The sequence below is a fragment of the Hypomesus transpacificus genome, unplaced genomic scaffold (assembly GCF_021917145.1).
Source record: "Hypomesus transpacificus isolate Combined female unplaced genomic scaffold, fHypTra1 scaffold_181, whole genome shotgun sequence".
Taxonomy (NCBI): Eukaryota; Metazoa; Chordata; class Actinopteri; order Osmeriformes; family Osmeridae; genus Hypomesus; species Hypomesus transpacificus.
Genome location: NW_025813732.1, coordinates 317,236 through 335,932, shown reverse-complemented (window position 1 = coordinate 335,932; position 18,697 = coordinate 317,236). Strand labels below are relative to the sequence as shown.

The 18,697-nt window shown below is 41.6% G+C and overlaps 2 protein-coding genes across 5 annotated transcripts in view; one reads left to right on the top strand and one right to left on the bottom strand.

Annotated features, from left to right (window-relative positions):
* LOC124489155 (disks large homolog 2-like) overlaps nt 1-14,873 on the top strand; it is a 23,426-nt gene extending 8,553 nt beyond the window's left edge. Inside the window, 15 exon segments of the mRNA XM_047051825.1 lie at nt 878-937; nt 2,666-2,821; nt 4,295-4,451; nt 5,161-5,263; nt 5,612-5,726; nt 5,956-6,132; nt 6,355-6,430; nt 8,782-8,881; nt 11,145-11,195; nt 11,307-11,408; nt 12,307-12,330; nt 12,960-13,132; nt 13,333-13,442; nt 13,953-14,044; nt 14,158-14,873. Of these exon segments, the coding sequence (XP_046907781.1) occupies nt 878-937; nt 2,666-2,821; nt 4,295-4,451; nt 5,161-5,263; nt 5,612-5,726; nt 5,956-6,132; nt 6,355-6,430; nt 8,782-8,881; nt 11,145-11,195; nt 11,307-11,408; nt 12,307-12,330; nt 12,960-13,132; nt 13,333-13,442; nt 13,953-14,044; nt 14,158-14,264 (1,603 nt within the window). The 3' untranslated portion in view covers nt 14,265-14,873.
* Nucleotides 14,874-15,483: 610 nt separating this feature from the next.
* Nucleotides 15,484-18,400, bottom strand: LOC124489161 (putative fibroblast growth factor 1). 4 transcript variants are annotated; one of them, XM_047051838.1, is made up of 4 exons: nt 18,263-18,400; nt 17,025-17,244; nt 16,454-16,557; nt 15,484-16,077 (listed from the first exon to the last, which is right to left on the bottom strand). In XM_047051838.1, exons 2-4 carry the CDS (start codon nt 17,191-17,193, stop codon nt 15,880-15,882), a joined length of 471 nt encoding a protein of 156 aa, XP_046907794.1. In that variant the 5' UTR covers nt 17,194-17,244; nt 18,263-18,400; the 3' UTR covers nt 15,484-15,879. The 4 variants fall into 4 exon arrangements, with proteins under 4 accessions (XP_046907794.1, XP_046907791.1, XP_046907792.1 ...); XM_047051835.1 differs by lacking the exon at nt 18,263-18,400 and adding an exon at nt 17,668-17,960; XM_047051836.1 differs by lacking the exon at nt 18,263-18,400 and adding an exon at nt 17,587-17,958.
* Nucleotides 18,401-18,697: the final 297 nt, after the last annotated feature.

Genomic DNA, 18,697 nt, shown 5'->3' with positions numbered 1-18,697 from the left:
TCAGTCCTTTTTGCACATTTTATGATTTCGATATTGGTGTTGGTCCAACTGAATGACTAATGGATTATTGAATTGGGAGGGGGAAGGAAAAAAATATAGAACTACCAAAAGGAGTGTTCTGCTTGGTGCTCGACACAAGAAAATAGATATGCACCCCTGGAATGGGACTTATACTTCTCCATTTAGCAAATGCTTTTATCCAATCCGATGTTCACAAGTACAAAGTAGTAAGTGCCGCATATAATCAAGGATGGTCTGGAACTTCTGACAGTATTACAACAGCTAATGCCAGGGAACAGTTTGTGTTCACAAGACACAAAGAAACAACATCAAGGATATTACTAAAAGGTAAAAAAATATATATATATATATGTTTTTCTTCTTAGGTGACTGTGCTAGTGCTCTTACATATCGAACCGACTGCCTGTGGTGGTGGTCTTTGATAGTTTCCACATTGAACCAGTAACTCGATGCATTTAAAACAAAAAAGTGAACAGGAGTACTATTAGTTGCACTCCAGAATGATCTATCAAGTGGTTTTCCCATCAACCCGGCTCAATACCTATAAGGACCATTTTTACGACGTATCTTGTTTTGGTACTTTGTGAAGTGCCACGTTTCTCTTCATGTCTTCTTGTTTTGTCCTCTGTAGCATGCACCTGCTTTGTCTAGACCCAAGGATTGTTTTATGTATATTATTTTAAACCTCCTATTATTTTATTACTACTTGTAATTCAATAACTGATTCCAAGTTCTACTTTTATTTATTTTTGGAGACGGGTGGTTAGGTGTGTGGGTCTATATAGTCTTACCATTTGTTGAAAGCGGGTGGTGATGTCATTGCTCTCTGTTGACTGGTGTTCCTCTCTCCAATCAGAAATACCTCGTTAGATGAAGGGGAGGGTCACAGGTTTGATTCCCAGCACTTCCAGTTGAGGTGAGACATGTTTGCATGGCCCATTGTCGTGGCTTCGTTTTGTCTTCCCCATTCCCTCCTGTGACTGGGACAAGCCTTGGTGCACAGACCCAGACAGCTCGCATGTGACTGTCGTTGCCATCCATCCTTCTGTTTGGTCACAAGCGTGGCCTTGACCATCATGTACAGTTTAATTCCCAATCTAAACAATCGTAAGAATGACCTTGACCCTTTGGCTGTTTACTTACTTATGAATGGCTTTTCATCGTCTCCTATTGTTATTGAACTACTGTCATGGAGTTACATAGTGTGAGAACATTCTAGTTACATTTGTGCAAGAATTGTGGCCAGTTTTTCTTTGTGTTATTTTGTGTTTTACTTTGTAAATGTTTGTAAAACATAAGACTCATTTTGTGAAAGAGACCCTTGTCTCAATGTTGTTTCCTGTGACTCTCTAATAGCGCAAAAATGAAAACTAAGACAATAACAAACAAAGAGCTGAAACTGAGCGACATTAAAAGCAAATGCGACATGACCATAGTGGTGACAAACATTCTGAAACAACTTTGAACTGTCCTACAACTGAACGCATCCAAACTTGTGTCACAGACCTTGAGTGAAGGAATATACATGTAAGTATTATGACTGTTGACAGGCAGCTTGAAGGTATTATGTAGTCAGACGGTTCTGGAGGACTGGGGATATGAAACAGACTTGGACCAAAAAGGACAGTCAAATTCAGTCAGTCTGACCCATTTGATCCAGAGCGAGGAATCCGTTAGTTGAAAGGATAAGGTTCCACAAACTGTCCACAGCCATCGTAAATATTTAATGACGTTCTTTGTAAGATGCGGCCTCTGATGAATAAAATGACTATTTGTTTGTGGAATTGTTTGGCACTTTCAAAGAAAGTGCTGTCATCTTCAGCTGTCAGTCAGAGAAACTGCAGCTGTGGATCACAGACATACATTATTCGATGTCTGTAAAGAAATGAAGACATCTCCTTTGTTCATTTCTGGGTGAATATGCAGTACAGTATATAAACATCACCTCGAAGTATTGGTTTTTCATGTTGGCTCCATTTTGCCAAAAGCGTGTTGTGACCTCGTTCAGAGACATCCACACGCTTTATTAGATAATTGAAGCAGGTGTACTTGATTAAATTTTCGCTCATTTCTGCCTGCAAACAAGACACTCATCTGAGACCCTCAATCTCTCTTTGCCGCTATGTGCTTCTTTTTTTCTTTTTTATTCATGATCATTTGTTCTGCCTCTTCCACGGTTCAGACACATATTTCAAGCTGTAGTTCCACACTCAACGTAAAACCACACCAACATCTCTGTTTCCTTGTTGGGTGTTGAAGGATCGCCCTCTTCATTTGCACGAATTGAACATGCATACTTGAGTTTGAATTGGAGTTTGATGCGGCGTTATGGCAGCGTTTTTATTCCTCTTTTTCCCTCCTCTCGCTCTCTCTCTCTCTTATTCTCATTATATCTCTCATTCTCTCTCTCATTCTCATCCTCATTCTCTCTCTCTCATTCTTATTATCTCTCTCATTCTCTCTCTCTCTCATTCTCATTATCTCTCTCATTCTCATTATCTCTCTCACGCTCTCTCTCTCTCTGTCTCTCTCTCATTCTCTCTCTCTCTCATTCTCTGTCTCTCTCTCTCTCGCAGCCATCTCTCAGCTTCTCTCCGGACTAACCCCTCTCTCTGCTCTTGTCTCCCCCCCCCCCCTCTCCCAGGCCTCCAGAGCCAGTTTACAGCACTGTGAACAAACTGTGTGACAAAGCACCTTCTCCCCGACACTATTCCCCCATGGAGTGTGACAAAAGCCTTCTCCACTCCATCCCCTTCCCTCACTATCACTTAGGCCTGCTCCCCGACTCCGACTTCTCCAGGTACTCCACCCGGTGCTCATGGCACGGCTCGAAATGGCGTTGCATGGCATGGGCCCCACACTCTTCACTGTCCTTCACACACTCACACCCCAACACCTGAAGCTTCGCGAAAGGCCGGCATGCCCGTTCCCCCCCCCCCCCCCCGCGACGCATCTTCTTCCCAGGGGCTCTCGGAAGCGGACGTTTATCCGCGCGGGACTTGAGAGGAAATGTTTCGTACGGGTTCCGATTGGACTGGAAGACGAAGCTGTGGAAATTATGGGGTTGAAATGTCGTCTGTCGTGAGGATCTTCGGTTGTCTTGTCCCGTCGTCGACTAGAACGGGGCGACAGCTTCCAAGAAGTAGATAGACCCAAACTTCAGACATTCGGACGGTTCATTTTTTTGTAGACAGTGAGCTCAAGACTCGGTTTCCACTTGGCATTCCTCCTTAGCTTTTATCTGTCCACAAAAAAATCAAAAGGTTTGGGTTTTTCAAGTGTTTGATCCATTACCAGGTTAGCAGTTCTGCTGAGAGGGCAATTACGGATTTAAAATGAAAATGGGAAGGTTATCTGGTCCATGTCTTTATGAAGTGACTGAATATACTTAAAAAATCGTATTCGTTGCATCTTGCAAAGTACCCAGGATATGATCTTTCATGCCTCTCATGATGTTGAATCTGTTCTGGAGGAGAAGATCAGTGGATTGCACCTCCGTAATCTCCCTCTCTCCCCTTTCCCCAGCCTTGGGAGATTTTCGTCGTTTTCTTTGGAAAACGTCAACTTTGTTTTGAGATGGATCCCACTGGTTGATAGGAGCTCTTGTGACACGACACAAAAACTCGATGAAAACATGTAAAACATAGATGTGCTCTGATGTGGCAGGAATCGTGATGGAAAATGTAGGTTTTATACCAAGCACCTTTCTTCTTCAATTAGAAAATAATCCAGACATCAACTCATTGGTAGAGAAGGAAGAACATAACCCTGACTGGCAAATGTTCCTGCTAGTTAACCAGCGATCCTACATATGTTTGCATATGACGTCAGGTGATAGCATACATGGGACATGTTTGGAACTATACCTTTAAATCTATCCCCCCTATATTTATCCGTCTGGCACTAGGTGTGTCTCTGTGTGTGTGAGTGTGTGTGTGTGAGAGAGAGAGAGAGAGAGAGAGATAGATAGAGAGAGAGAGAGAGAGAGAGAGAGAGAGAGAGAGAGAGAGAGAGAGAGAGTGCGTCCATAAGTGTAACCTTGTCTCCAGGAAACCGAGCCAGAATGAGGACAAATGATCTAAATAGAGCACAGCCCCCCCTTTGGGTCTCCACCCTCATTGTGCTCTGCGTGCGAACAGCGTTCTTCACCACACGGACAAGCCCGTTTTGTGTTTCCCCCCTGTCTTGCTCTCCTCTCCCGGGCGGCGAAAAAGAAGATGTTGCGCCCCTCGGACTCAACCGAGCTCATGTACTATCTGACCTCTCTGTACAGGGAGCCCAGGAGGATGGTCCTCCACAAGGGCTCGACAGGACTGGGCTTCAACATCGTCGGCGGGGAGGATGGAGAAGGCATCTTTGTGTCCTTCATCTTAGCCGGAGGTCCCGCCGACTTGAGCGGAGAGCTGCGAAGAGGAGACCAGATACTGTCGGTTAGTCTGTCGTACCTACGCGACCGTTTTACCGACTACGTCAGGTCAAATATTCAATGTTGACATTGTGTGTAGACAATTCATCAATTATTTGCGTGAGATAAGATATTTAAAGCAAGCTTTTGGAACGAAAAATATCGTGGTGTTCCTTGTTTATGCTGTTCTAGGTATCTGTCCCAACCCCTTTTTGTCAAACGAGTTGCATTTTGGAGATTTGGATTTCTTTCAGGTGTGGGACTCAATCGAGTCACCTTGGTAGAGTGTGACACTTCCTGTCTGGATGTTGCTGTTTTGGTTTTCACTGAATCCACCGCCGTGCGTTGTGCTCGGGCTTCTTAGTCCCACATGGCGGTGTACAATGGCTCAGTGTGCCAGGCACGACACAGCAACACATTACCCCAGTTTCCTGTGCCTGTCTTAAAAAATACATTCATTTGCCCCCTTTACGATAATACTACATTTGAGGCCGGTTTTTTTTATATACTTCGGTGGCATCTCAGAATGTATACGTCCTACTAAATGAAAACCTTAAATTTGCCCAATATAGCCCTATCCTGGTTTTATTTAAATATGGGTCACCCAAGTTGTAAAAGGCTGTTGTAAAAATGTATTTATGGACACCATTAAAAGAAAAACAGCTATCCTTACAAATGAACATGACATTGTTGTTGTTGTGCAGTGATATAGCTATTTTTTGGTGTGTGTCCAGGTGAATGGTATTGACCTGCGAGGAGCCACCCACGAACAGGCAGCAGCAGCGTTGAAAGGAGCTGGCCAAATGGTCACCATCGTTGCCCAATACCGGCCAGAAGGTAATCTTTATTTTTTTTTTTTTTTACCAAACACAATTGGATTACCCCAATCCTTCCTGTTTATATCAACTTTGTGGTTAACTGAGGTGCAGGTTTGAGATCCGTGTTGTAAAAAAAAGGCAGATAGGCTTGTAGAGGCAGCAGTTCTAACTCAGATTTACAAAAGAGGTAACAAAAAATAACAATACATCGTGCTTTTACACACCAGTTATGTCAGAACATCCAATCTCGAAGCACTCTAGAATTACACTAGACTTTGTTTCTGCATGAAGGTAAATCGACGATACGATACTACCGCTATACCACGCATGATACTCAGTAAGGGTTAACCTTCTCTTTCTCTTGCAGAATATGGTCGTTTTGAGGCTAAGATTCATGATCTACGCGAGCAGATGATGAACCACAGTGTGAGCTCGGGGTCAGGATCACTTCGAACCAATCAGAAGCGCTCTCTCTACGTCAGGTCTCTACTGGCTTCTATTTCCGTACCGCGCATGATGTGTGCATTATCGTCATCACATTAGTATCATAAAAAAAAGATACGCGTTGGACAGTCTTTGTGGGGAGCCGCCCATTCAAAGTTCACACTGTCGTTCGGTATTGATTTTCAGAAGCATTGGTTTGACCTCTGCTGATCTCTGGTGCACTTAACCGTCTCCCTGTTTCTTTCCCCTCCCTACCTGGCCTTACAGGGCGTTGTTTGACTATGAAAAGGCAAAAGATAGTGGACTCCCCAGCCAAGGCCTCAGCTTTCGATATGGGGACATCCTCCATGTCATCAATGCCTCCGATGACGAATGGTGGCAGGCTCGAATAGTGACACCAGACGGGGACAGCGAAGAGATGGGGGTCATTCCAAGCAAGAGACGGTAAGAAAAAAAGGGGGAGGGGGGGGGGGAGGGGACATTAAAAGGTATTATTATCACACTATATACACTAAGTGCATATTATTTTGTACATGATGGATTTTGTGGGAAACGAACACGATGTTATAGTGTTCTTGATGTGTAATGGCCTTGAGAAAATTGAAAATAAAGTCCATGAATAGATTAAAAAACCAATCCTTATCTCTCTCTCTTTTGCACCGGCAGGGTGGAGAGGAAAGAGAAGGCGCGTCTTAAGACGGTGAAGTTCAATGCCAAACCAGGCACCCTAGATTCAAAAGGGGTAAGTCAAAGATCAGACCACTCTGAAGGGTTGGCATGGACACTTCACTTTTAACAGAGGTGTTTTGTCTCATGGCCGTCTTGGGGATGGCTTACTTGCCATTTTAAACTCAAATCAGTGGAACAAATGGACAGTGGAATTACATCTCTGGGCAGCACCTGCTCTCCAGTAGTTCATCTCAGTAGAGCTATTGGCACCACAAGTCTGGCGACAATGTCCGACATTTCAGTTGTCAGGTTAAAAAACTGGGAGACTAAAATTGAATTTACTGCTCATAGGTCATCTTTGAGGAAAAACACAAGCTTGAGATCCATTTGAACCCTTAGGTGTTAAATTATATTTATGTGAATGCATCAAGAAGCAGGTACTACTAAATATTTTTTGGGGGAAACAATTATAAAGATATTGAGGTGCAGTTGACTCTTCATAGTCTGTATAAGTGGAAGGGAATATTTAATTTCACAATTCAATGTGCATGTTGGATGTGAATATACTGTTATTGTGTTGATCTTGTCGGAGCAGCGTTTCTACTCAAACTATAGTTTTGTGTGCACTAGAGCACATAGCTGAATAGTCACATCTGCTCTATAGGCTGAATAATAGCAAACTACCACTGGTCTAATTTTAGTAATCTAACTTTGTTTACTTAGTTTAACTGCCACTGTTAGCTACAGTAACTGTTAAATGGGGCAAAACGGAGAATCCTTTTTTGGAGGAACAATTACGTCAAGCTCTTGTTTGCATTCTCAAGATTGTTGAGATGATCCTTAATCAAGTTTAGAAGAATCAGCTTGATGGTTAAGACAGTTAGGCATTCCAAAATGAACGATGAGAGTATTATGGCCACAAAAACAAAGTATCTAATTGCGACATTTATCTTTTCTTATTAAAAAAGCGTATTACAAAAAACGAAATCCAGAATATCGCACAGTTGTTAAATTGTCGACCTTCATGTCATGAGATATCTATTCTAAATGGATTGTTGAAGCAGGAGTTAAATATGTATTTTGTTCTTCCATCCAGGATTATATTTCATGGCCTGGTTAGGTCACATAGCTCCGACACTATTACAGAACACATGTCATTCAGAGTGAGGTCCACCAGTGTCCCATGTTTGTTGTTTTATGGGGTAAAGTACATCAATATGGTTGTATCTTATAAGAGCATATTGCATGCATGCAGGAATTGCAAAGTAATTTGCTTTCAAGTGGTTCCTACTGTACTTAGCAGAAGATTGGTCTCAAATACCTCCTTTACACATGGATACAGCTCAAACATGATTCCATCTGACTGCATGTTTGTTGCTTATACCTTCCCGAGAATTTAAAAGCCACAATCGTTACATCACAAAATAATCTATTGGATGGGTTTATATATTTTTTTTGCAGAAACCTTAGTCCACTTAAAGTGGCGCCTATCTCCAAATATTACGTATTTATTTCTCCAAAGATTTAGACGACAAAATACATTTGCTGATTTTACACAATTTGTTTATAGTTATTCTTGATGTGCTCCAATTTGGGCCTGGAAGCAGATTTGCAGAGAGAAAATGTGCAGTAATAATGAGTTAGGATGCACAAATCTGTAATATTACAGTTGTATTGGATTCTGAATGACAGTACCTCATTTGAGTCAGGATTGAACGAATAGGAGTCTTAAACGAGACTAGTCTCAACAAACTAAGAACCCTTGGACCAATGAAAGGTATTTAGTAATCATATTAACGTACCAAAGTTTCCCCTAAGAGACCATAGAACTCTTTTTCACAGAATTTATCCATCTAATTTGTGGGCTGAATTTGTTTAAGGTATTATATTGATCCATGTAAATCGGTCCATGTATGAAATATAATTGATGAAGAATGATTGTGGCTTTACAAAGATTTGAAAAGGACGGCATGTTCCCCAATACATGCTTGAAATGTCATCAATAACTCCCCGCCAATTCATTTTTTATAACCTGCATGCATGACCATTTTGCTTTAGCTTATCATCTTTGCTTACTAACTGCCACACATGGCACTTGTTTCACAGCATGATCCTAATAATTATTTCCTTGCTTGGCGTCACACCTTTGGACATTTGGCCTCAGATGCAACTGTGGCACGTCTAGTATGATATGGCACAGAATGTAATTTCCAAACAGCCTCTTAAGTCCCTTGACTTTGGACAATGAAACTTTGTCCCTTTGTTTGGTATAACCGTGAGTGATATTACAGCTTTCAATTTTTCTTATTGTACATCTGGCCATAACTTCTTCACGTCCCATAGCTTGCAGGTAGTTGTCTTGTCAGCATGTATGTGACACCAATTAGAGGTCGCTGTTTGCCCCATGCTTTCTCTCCTTCACAGTCATTCAATGACAAGCGTAAAAAGAATTTCATCTTTACGCGAAAGTTCCCATTCTACAAGAACAAGGAGCTTGGTGAGCAGGAGGGCAGCGATTCAGAACGTAAGTAGGCCTGCGACTCGCCACACACAAGACAGGCAGGCTCAGGGGGTGAAGTGGTTTGCAGGGTCAGGATGTGTGCAGGAGACGGCCGTTCGGCCGGAGGTCTCACTTCTTTCCCCCCCCCCTTGTGACTATATGTGGCTCTTTTCCTTTTCTGCCATGGCAACGCAGGTTCGAACCATCCGTCTCAACCACCGGGTCAACACTGGCTTTTGAAAGACTTTTATAGGAGTGCTCTCTTAATATATTTTCCCTCACATCAAATACAATTCACCCACCATATTTCTTTGTTTGAACCCAAATGAGAAATGTTGGCCTGGAGACAAATACTTTCATGAATGGATAATGACAAGAAGCGGGGAGGGATTCATCCGATTTGGCTGCCTCGGGTTTGCACAGCGTCTGAACTGAGACAGATGGTCTGACCTGCGCTGACCACTCTAGCCGACGGGCCACTCAAAAGCTCACCAGCTCCCCTAACACATCTTACTTCTTCCTTCCTCATATGCGCCTATCCCTTCCCCCCTTTTCTCACCATCTTGGCTTTCTTGGGACGGATGTGTAGGACATCCCGGGAATAGGTGATGATGGGTATGGGACCAAGACAATGAGTAAGTTGGTTGAGGAACGATTGTCATCTTTTCCACCGAATCCTCCCATGCCACTTAACCCATTTCCCCCATTTGAATTGGGACTCGTCACGCAACCGGTCTCTTCTTCTCAATCCCTTTCGAATGCTTGTTTGCATGCTGCATGCGTCGTGGTTTAGGGCTGCAACTGGCCAGATGTTGGTCTTGTTGATATTACGTTAGACCAAGCGTTTTTTTGGAGCATGTGGAGACGTCGGATGATTCATAGTTCCTCGTTTGTTCGTTTGTCTTGTGGTCATCTTTCAAACCTGAAGTTTGAAAGGTAGTTTTACCCATTGTTTTTTTTTTGTGACACTTTTCATGAAAGTAAAATAAATAACATTGTGAGTGCCAAGTGTTTTCGTAGACTTTGAACGTTGGTTTGCCAGTCCATCTGCGCACAGGACCTGTTATTAGGGTCGATGTATCTCTTATTTCTGAAGCATGTGAATCCACATTGGATAAAGTCTTCTTGATGGCATGTCTGCTGACGATTTTTGTTCTAATCCTCATAGTTATCATTTGACAAATCTAGTCATTTGTAAACATGGTGCCACTGATACATTAGTATTTAAGTCACTTGAATACTTGCATGATTGTTGCAGCCCTATATGGATGTGTACTGCAACACTGTCGGTGTTTTATGTCCTATCCTCCTGTTTCCTGTGACACCCTACGCCTTTTTGCTGGCTAAAGATCGCTTGCATGTTGCTTGTAAGGAATCTGTTGATGTTCTCATTGAGTGTGTGTTTTAACATGGAATGAACACTCCATGAAAGCTGTGCATTCTCACACCATGTAAACAAACGTGACACGCATAACAATGGCCATCGCATAACAACCTGCTAAACACTGAATTACGTGATGAGCCCCCTTCATCAGCATGAAGAATTTGACGCCGAATGATAATGAACTGGAGCTGATGGATAAGGATCAATCCTAGTCCTAGTCGCGTTCATTGAATGTTCCGGGCATTACCGTCTCTTCATTTAGTTTCTAGTGTCTACAGGCCAGATAATGTTTACAACCACAACCTTGAGACGTGATTGTGGTTATGTTTTCCCTAATGTAAACAGATGTTCCAGTTTACTAGGCTAGGTATTAGCAGTTGCTACAGTTTATCTGTAGTTTATCTGTATTTCAGAAAAACATCCTAAAATCTTTTCACATTGAAGCATTCCATTACACTGAATATCCTTCGAATAAGCATTTCGAAGTGAATTTACCCGTCAATTATATTCTTTGTGTAAGGGCCTATTATAAATAAACCATAATTTGCCAGCAGTGCTTCAGTACTATGATTACTTGTCATCATGGACTGAATCTAATTATATACATATTTCCAGATCCTATTATTAACCTCCTAATCAACTTGCACTAAAACCTTTTTATGTTTGAGAAGAAAAAACATAATTATCAAGACATTTTGCAAATCAATGGCTTCTATACTTTAGTAAGATTAATCTCAGATCAGAAAACCAAATCAAAATAAAACAATGTTGAGGTCACACTGGACTCTTATTAAATCATTTTCCAGCAGTCCTTGATCAAGATAATAATTAAACAATCACAGGCTTAACCCCATGAAATCTCAGTCTTTCTAGTAAGTTCTACGGTGTGCTTTCTTCCCTTAGGGAGTCAAGAGGACATGATTCTGTCATATGAGCCTGTTATTCAACAAGAGAGTAAGTATTTATTTCATTCTCCAACACTGTCTTACACTCTATGTTGAATAGTATTCCGTTATATTTATACTTTAATATTTTGTATTCTCTTTTGTTTGTATTTGCTTGCAGTAAATTACGCCAGACCTGTTATAATCCTTGGACCAATGAAGGACAGAATAAATGATGATTTGATATCAGAATTCCCTGAGAAGTTTGGCTCTTGCGTGCCACGTAAGTATTTTTACATGTGTGTAAAACGGAATAATAAGTCATTTTTTCTCTCATTTTCTGTTGATTTTTTGTCACCAACGTGCCCTGTTTGGTTTGCTTTACCATAAATAATCACCTTCATGTTTAGAATGTTTTGAATTACTTTAGTTTGACACTTGTAAGTGTGATTGTCTGGTTAAGAGTTTAACCAGTGTTTACTCGGTTGGGGGGTAATTTCAGGGAAACATGCGTATGGGAAAATAATCACTGCAATTTTGGTTCTGTTTAGTGGACACAACCACTTAATTAGCAAAAAAATAGGCCGGTTCCAAGAGTACAAAGAAATAATCAGAAATTGTTGTCCAAAAACAGGCAAGGGTTAGTTCATGAAGAACAGGTCAAGAGAAGGAAGTAGGAGAGTGGTCAAGGGTCAGACACAGGAGCAAGCGTATGCAGAAGGATAATCCAAGAGATTGAGTCAGAAAACACAGAAACGGGGTGAGGAAAATCACAGAAAATCCAAGGCAGGGTGTAGACAGGTGCCAAAAAAAGGCAAAGTGACTGTTGTGAGAGCGGATCTATACAGGTGATGATTGGAATTTAAAACAGGTGTGTCAAGTGATTCACTATGACTACAATTCAGGAGAGAATGACCTCTGGTGGTGAACAGGGGAAGGGACACGTGGTGCAGGTGTTAAAAAAACCAGAATTGACATTTTAGACATGTCATTGTATCTGAATACGATAGATTCAGTCGTGCCCTTTATCAATTTAGAGACCTTTTTAAAAATGCCATGTATTGTATCATTGTTTTGTGTCATTGATTTATTGTTTTTGATTTCCTTTTCTGCATGTTTTGATCTTGCATGTTCTCATTTTACTCATGTATATTTCATCTATTTTTTAAAACCATATAAAGCAGCTAACACGTCAGGGCAAGAAGGTAAGTCGATTAGTTATTGGTATATGTAAATCAGTAGTGAGAAATGAGAAGTTACATCCAATGGAAGAGTAAATCTGAATTTTATGACAGATCAGAAACTCTCATAATGCGGTCAGTGAAAGGAGACGTTTATTTATTTCTTTATTAGATGTTTGTTCCAAAGATAATTAATTAATGAATCAGTATTGAGCTTTCATGTTATCTGCTTACATTAGTATAGTCTTTATTGTGTTTAAATTGTTTTTTGTTTAATATAATGACTAGAATGACTTGTTAAAAGAACATGGGTAAGTAACTGATAAACAAAATCAGATCAGTCCTTTCAATTAAATGTTTTATTTAATGTTCAGCACTTAATAATATTGCTAGTTTTTTCTTAGTAAAAGGTAATATCTCTAGTATTTATGATAAATACCAATACTCTTGATAAATTGTATTTCAAGGGATTAAAAAGTGTTTAATGGTGAGCCAATTGAAGAGTAATTATCTTTTCTAAATTAAACATAAAAGATAAACAAACTACCCTAGCCTGACCAAAATACATAATAACATGTCCTTGTTATCCATCTGTGCTGATGAGTCTGGCAGTGAATGGCAACAAACCCTTTTGTTTTGCCTTATCCCTCAAGATACCACTCGACAGAAGAGAGACTACGAGGTCGATGGACGGGACTACCACTTTGTCATGTCCAGAGAGCAGATGGAGAAGGATATTCAAGAGCACAAATTTATTGAGGCGGGACAGTATAACGACAATCTGTATGGAACCAGTGTCCAGTCTGTGAAATACGTGGCAGAAAGGGTAAGAGTCTAGGTCAAATCATTGAATCTCTTTTTTTTTTTGTTGGGATATGGTTAATGGTTTCCCCCAATTGATCAATTTTCACCACTTTTAAATTCACAACATTTGGAATCTATCCTAAGGGTGTCAAGTATGACTCTGTGAAAGACTTGTCGGTCACATGGTGTGTTTGATTAAACGTAATCTCCTTTCTGATTCAGGGTAAACACTGCATACTGGACGTATCTGGAAATGCCATCAAGCGACTACAAGTAGCACAACTCTATCCCATTGCCATCTTTATAAAGCCACGATCCGTTGATTCATTAATGTACGTTCTTTTCTCTCCTGTTATCCATTGTGTTGCCTAATTGTTGCCCGAATGATGAATGACTTAATGCCAAAACTCTTGCCTATGTGTTTTCGTATTTGTTAAATAAGTTTCCACATTTTTGGATTATATTTTAACAGAATAATTTCCAAATGTTCCAATGTTATTTCTGACTCAACAAAAGACTCACGACAAACACATATCCTCTTGAAGCTGAACACTCCTCTGACATTCTAGTGAACATATATTTCCCATTATTAATATTAGTATTAAAGATAGATCCCTAAAATCTGTCTGAACCTGCAAAGATTATGTGGGTCTACTAGTTGCCAATGGTATATGGTTTGCACTGAAATAAAAGAGATATATATCTTCTTTTTTTTAAATCTAATGTTAAAGTAATTTATGAGAGTGTAAGATCAAGAATGTGATCATAGTACAAGTCCTGCTTGCAACCTTAACCATTACTATGACAACCACATCCACTTACCTCCCACCCTCTGTTGCCAGGGAGATGAACAAACGGCTCACCGAGGAGCAGGCCAAGAAGACGTTTGATCGGGCCATAAAACTGGAGCAGGAGTTTGGCGAGTTCTTCACAGGTACAGAAGTCATTGTAACAAGTGGAACAATATCAAATGCATACCATCATGACAATGTAGCTATTGGCCTTTCTTCAGGATTCTGTACTGATACGCTCTCTCTGTCTTTGCAGCCCTGGTTCAAGGCGACACTTTAGAGGATATTTACAACCACTGCAAAATTGTTATAGAGGAGCACTCAGGGCCGTACATCTGGATACCTTCGAAAGAAAAATTATAAGACTCCACTTTGTAAAATAGTTTGAATTGTTATGGAAACGGCTAGTCTTCATGATTCAAGTGGACATTAAACTTTTCAGTTTCAATTTGAATATCCTTGAATGTACACCACCAAGTGTTGAAACATTTTAGGCTGAAAGGAACTGTTTGTATAGTTCTAGATTTTTATAGGAAAATTTCAGTGGGAACTGAATGAATAAGGGACATGTGTCCGTGTTGACACTGTGGAGTTCCAAAGGAACAATGCAAGATGACATCTGGGTCCTTCCCACCAAAGGAAAGAAAAAAAAAGACAAAATGGCTGCCCCTCTTTCTTTAAACCCAATGTTACTGGTTAGCACTCATTTTATCCAGACACCTCACATTAGTAGTTGATATTCTGCATCTATTCCCTCTTGCATACTACTTTTTTTATTGTTTTTATTTTTTAAATTTATTTAATGAGATTGAGGCCAGGTTTAATTTTAACAACCCTAATCCTAATTATTTCTTAAAAATTGAAAATTGTTGTGAAGCAACTTCTGTTATCAATAAAGTGTGAAGAGAACTACTGTAAGTATCAAAAATATGACACTATATTTTGCTATTGAGTGAGCACTACAGCACAGAAAGTACCTATATATCATTGAAATATAACTTTGATTAAAAAAGGTTTAAAATCTTATTTTACCTGTGTAATGTGTGTTGGTAGATGTGTGTGGTAGATGGTAGCAACATACTTAAACAGACATTAGATGACATGAAAGACTTCATATAGTTAATTCCCATTCAGTCACAACAATGGTGCTGTGCCTTAGCTAGTTAAAAGCACCTGACTTGTAAACAGGAGGTACTGGGTTCAGCTCCCAACAAGTTTAATTGTGAATTGTGCACATCTTAGTGTCTGCATTGCACGTGGAACATTTAAAACACTTCCATATAGATCCATGATTTGGCATGCCTCTGGCCTTAACAAAATGTTCCCGGCTAGCTCAGTCGGTAGAGCATGAGACTCTTAATCTCAGGGTCGTGGGTTCAAGCCCCACGTTGGGCGCTGTTTCATTATGCTGTCTGATCCTTCATCATGAAAGGGTTCTCATGTTGTTGATTTCCACTTCATCTCATCAAAGGTTCTGTGGCTTAGCTGGGTGAACGTGCCCGTCTTGACAGCAGGATAACCAGGGTTCAACTCCCAGCAGTTTTTCACAGAGGGTGTGTTGTTAATGACAGATTTGCAAATTAAGTTGGATAGCATTATTTCACAAACAAAACATTTTATTGAAATTCAATATTGTTTTAAGTATGTACACTATTTATATTGATTATACAGACAACGTTTTGCATGATCAATTAATTTAAAAAAAACTATTAACATTGCAGCATTGCATAGCAGATTTATAAAAATGATCAAATGTTCTTGAAAAAAGATTATAAATACAGGGCATACTTTTTATATTCATAAATACTAATGTTTGAAGCCTGTTGGTCTGTTACATGGCAGTGTCCAGCATGCTTACAGTCATTTTACAATATGTGCACAATATGTGTTGGTTTTTTATGATTCCATCTGAAATAGCGAAGAATGCGTAGTTGACAGGAGTGGCGGTCACCTGATCCTGCACGGTGCCCCCTCGCCTCTACATGGCAGTGCTGTCATCAACCGGTCGTGGCAGGAAATAGACAGCCTTCTGGCCGAGGTGTGTCGAAGGGCCTGCTTTGGGCTGGCCGTTCTTCTTCAGGGCCAGATACCAGTTGCTGTACTTCCGAGACATGTAGGTGTTGTAATGGTTTTCTTCCATGGTCTCCTGAAAGTAGCACTCGTCCTGTAACGTGGGCTGGGTGAGCAGGGAAAAGGTTGAGCAAACAAAATGTACTCTATCCGAGACAAGACACTCACCAAACGAGAGTTACATTTCGTCATGTAGCAGACACTCATGTCCAGAGCGACTTAAAGTAAGTACAGGGACGTTCCCCCCCGCGGCAAATAGGGTGTGCCTTGCCCAAGGACACGTCACGGCTGGGAATCAAACCGGCAACCTTCTAATTAATAGCCCAATTCCCTAACCTCTCAGCCATCTGACTCCAAACACCATAAAGAGGGTCGACTGACAATGTATTTCCAAAAATGTTTGTGAACTTTATACTTCAAGTTTAATGAAGTGAATCCAGGTGATGGTAATTGCGATGGAGTCTCCAGTGACACGCACTCACCGATGCAAAAACGTGCCCATCTTTGTCCATGGCCAGGTAGAGTGCTGTTTTCAGCCCTTTTATGACTACAAGTCCCGCACTCACTGCTTTCACTCTCAGGATGGCTGCAAAAACATGAATAATGACATAACGACAAAGAGTCAAATCCATCCGTCTGCCTCTAATAGGTAGAATAATATTACACAGAGGGTTACAAGGATGTCTGGACATTCAAAACAATTTAATCAAATAAAAATTTATTTGTAAAGGCCTTTTTACAAGCAATGTCACAGAGGGCTTCACATACGCCCATAGAACTGCCCCTCAAGACATTGGATCTTATCTATTATATGTATTTTCTATTGTATGATTTGATGTGAACCTACATATCAAATTGTTTCTTAATTCAAGTAAACTAATGTAAAGCCAGTTCAATTTCTAAATCCATTAATGAGATATCAAATCAGGTTTTGTGATTATCGAATTACAAAGAGTAATTTTATGCCGCAAATAAGGACTATGTAATTCAGCTTCAATGGTTGGTCTGATGTTTAACGGTGGGGGAATAGTGTCTCAACTTATTCAAGCATACCGTGAATGTCGTTTTCCTGCCTGCTACCGGTGACAGTCCCATCCGGTAGAATTCTCAGATGATGTCCACCGTTCATGCTGTAGAGACGGGTGACAGGTTTGTAGTCTTGTTGTGACAGGTCAAGAGTCGATGGTCCCAAAGACAGGACAGAGACGTCCCCCTCTGTCATTCTGAAAAGCGGTTGGGGACACACCACAGTGCCCACTAGATGTGCCTGTGGCTGGAAAACAGAAAGAGTTTGCACTGAGATCACAAGCCCCTAATGAAAACAGCTCTGACATGGTTTGATACCACATTGACTGTAAATGCATCGACTCTCTCCATACCAATATCAGAGACATTAAGACATCTTTACATTAAATATTGATCATACAATGCAATACGCTAAAGATTAGTGGCCTATTAAACGTATTCAAACCACCAATAAGCCTACTACGCCTCATATTTTTACATACACTACTGTACATATACAATAATACTTCACTTTAGCTTGTTTGGCTATGTTACTAGGTACAGTATGTGAGAAAAGCAAATGCCGTGATTTACAGGAACCATAGATCACCTATCAATCCCAAAATCAGTCACCCAGACAACCAAGTCGGAAACCCTTTGCCAAATCGAGTCTTCCAAAGCCTTTGCTGACCTCCTTCGCCATAAACAATTCAGCCCTGGCTGGAAGTAAAAACACAAGTCGTATCTTTCATTCCTCAGAAGCAGTTCACACAGTCCAGCCTGCCCCTGTCGAATATGAAGAACACGGCTAAACCAGCCTGCCGCCGTTGCAACTGTTTTTATCTAGGGAGCCCTTTGACTCCGCATCCGAAATGACTTGGAAATCCATCAGTCCAGTTTTGCCCGGCCGACTGCTTAAGAAGTGGAAGGGAGAAAAAACTGCCGCAGGAGGAATGTGAGGCCTGCCCACACGGACTCCCAGCTCCGGCAGCGACAGAGCAGGGGGGGAGAGGCGGGGGGTGGATGCTGTGGGAGGAACACACAGCGATACGGGAAGTGGAGCCAGGGTGCCAGACTGCTCCACCACAGTCAGAAAACCCTCTGGTGTTAGTGACGTCCGGATGGTGCCTGGCCCCAAAGTGGGAAAAAGAATCTCCAACCCTGGCCTCGGATCAGCTTAGCTCCCTCCTCCTACTGAGAGGGGAAGTTCACCTCTCAGGAAGGGTCAGCTGACCTCGGATCAGCCCGGGAGCCCAGACAGTGTGGGACGGCTGACCGTTACATACCTGCGACAAACCCACGAGCCAGCATGGCTTCCCGTTCCCCTCATCCAGGGCGAGGCTGGAGTGGCCCCCCGTTCCGCAGTGGCGAACGTGTGTGCGGCTTTCAGCCGGCAGTCTCGTGGGTACAGCTGGTTTCCTCCCGGTGCTAGGAGGGGCAGTGTGGCACCCTCTGTATTTGTGCACCATCACATTGCCCCCCCCCCCCCCCCCCCCCCCCGCCGACGTCAGCAGGGTCTATTTCGGCAGCTGCTCGTAAGACACTATGTTTACCCAGCAGGCTAACTCAGTGACGCGGGCGGCGGGCTGAGCAAAGGCCTGCGCCTCGCCGGGAAGTGAGCCGGATGCCTCTGACCCGACACATTCCTACTAGGGTGTCTTGGAGACACGGGAGAACGACACAGGTCCAAACATTCACAGGGATTCGCGCTAGAGATGCCA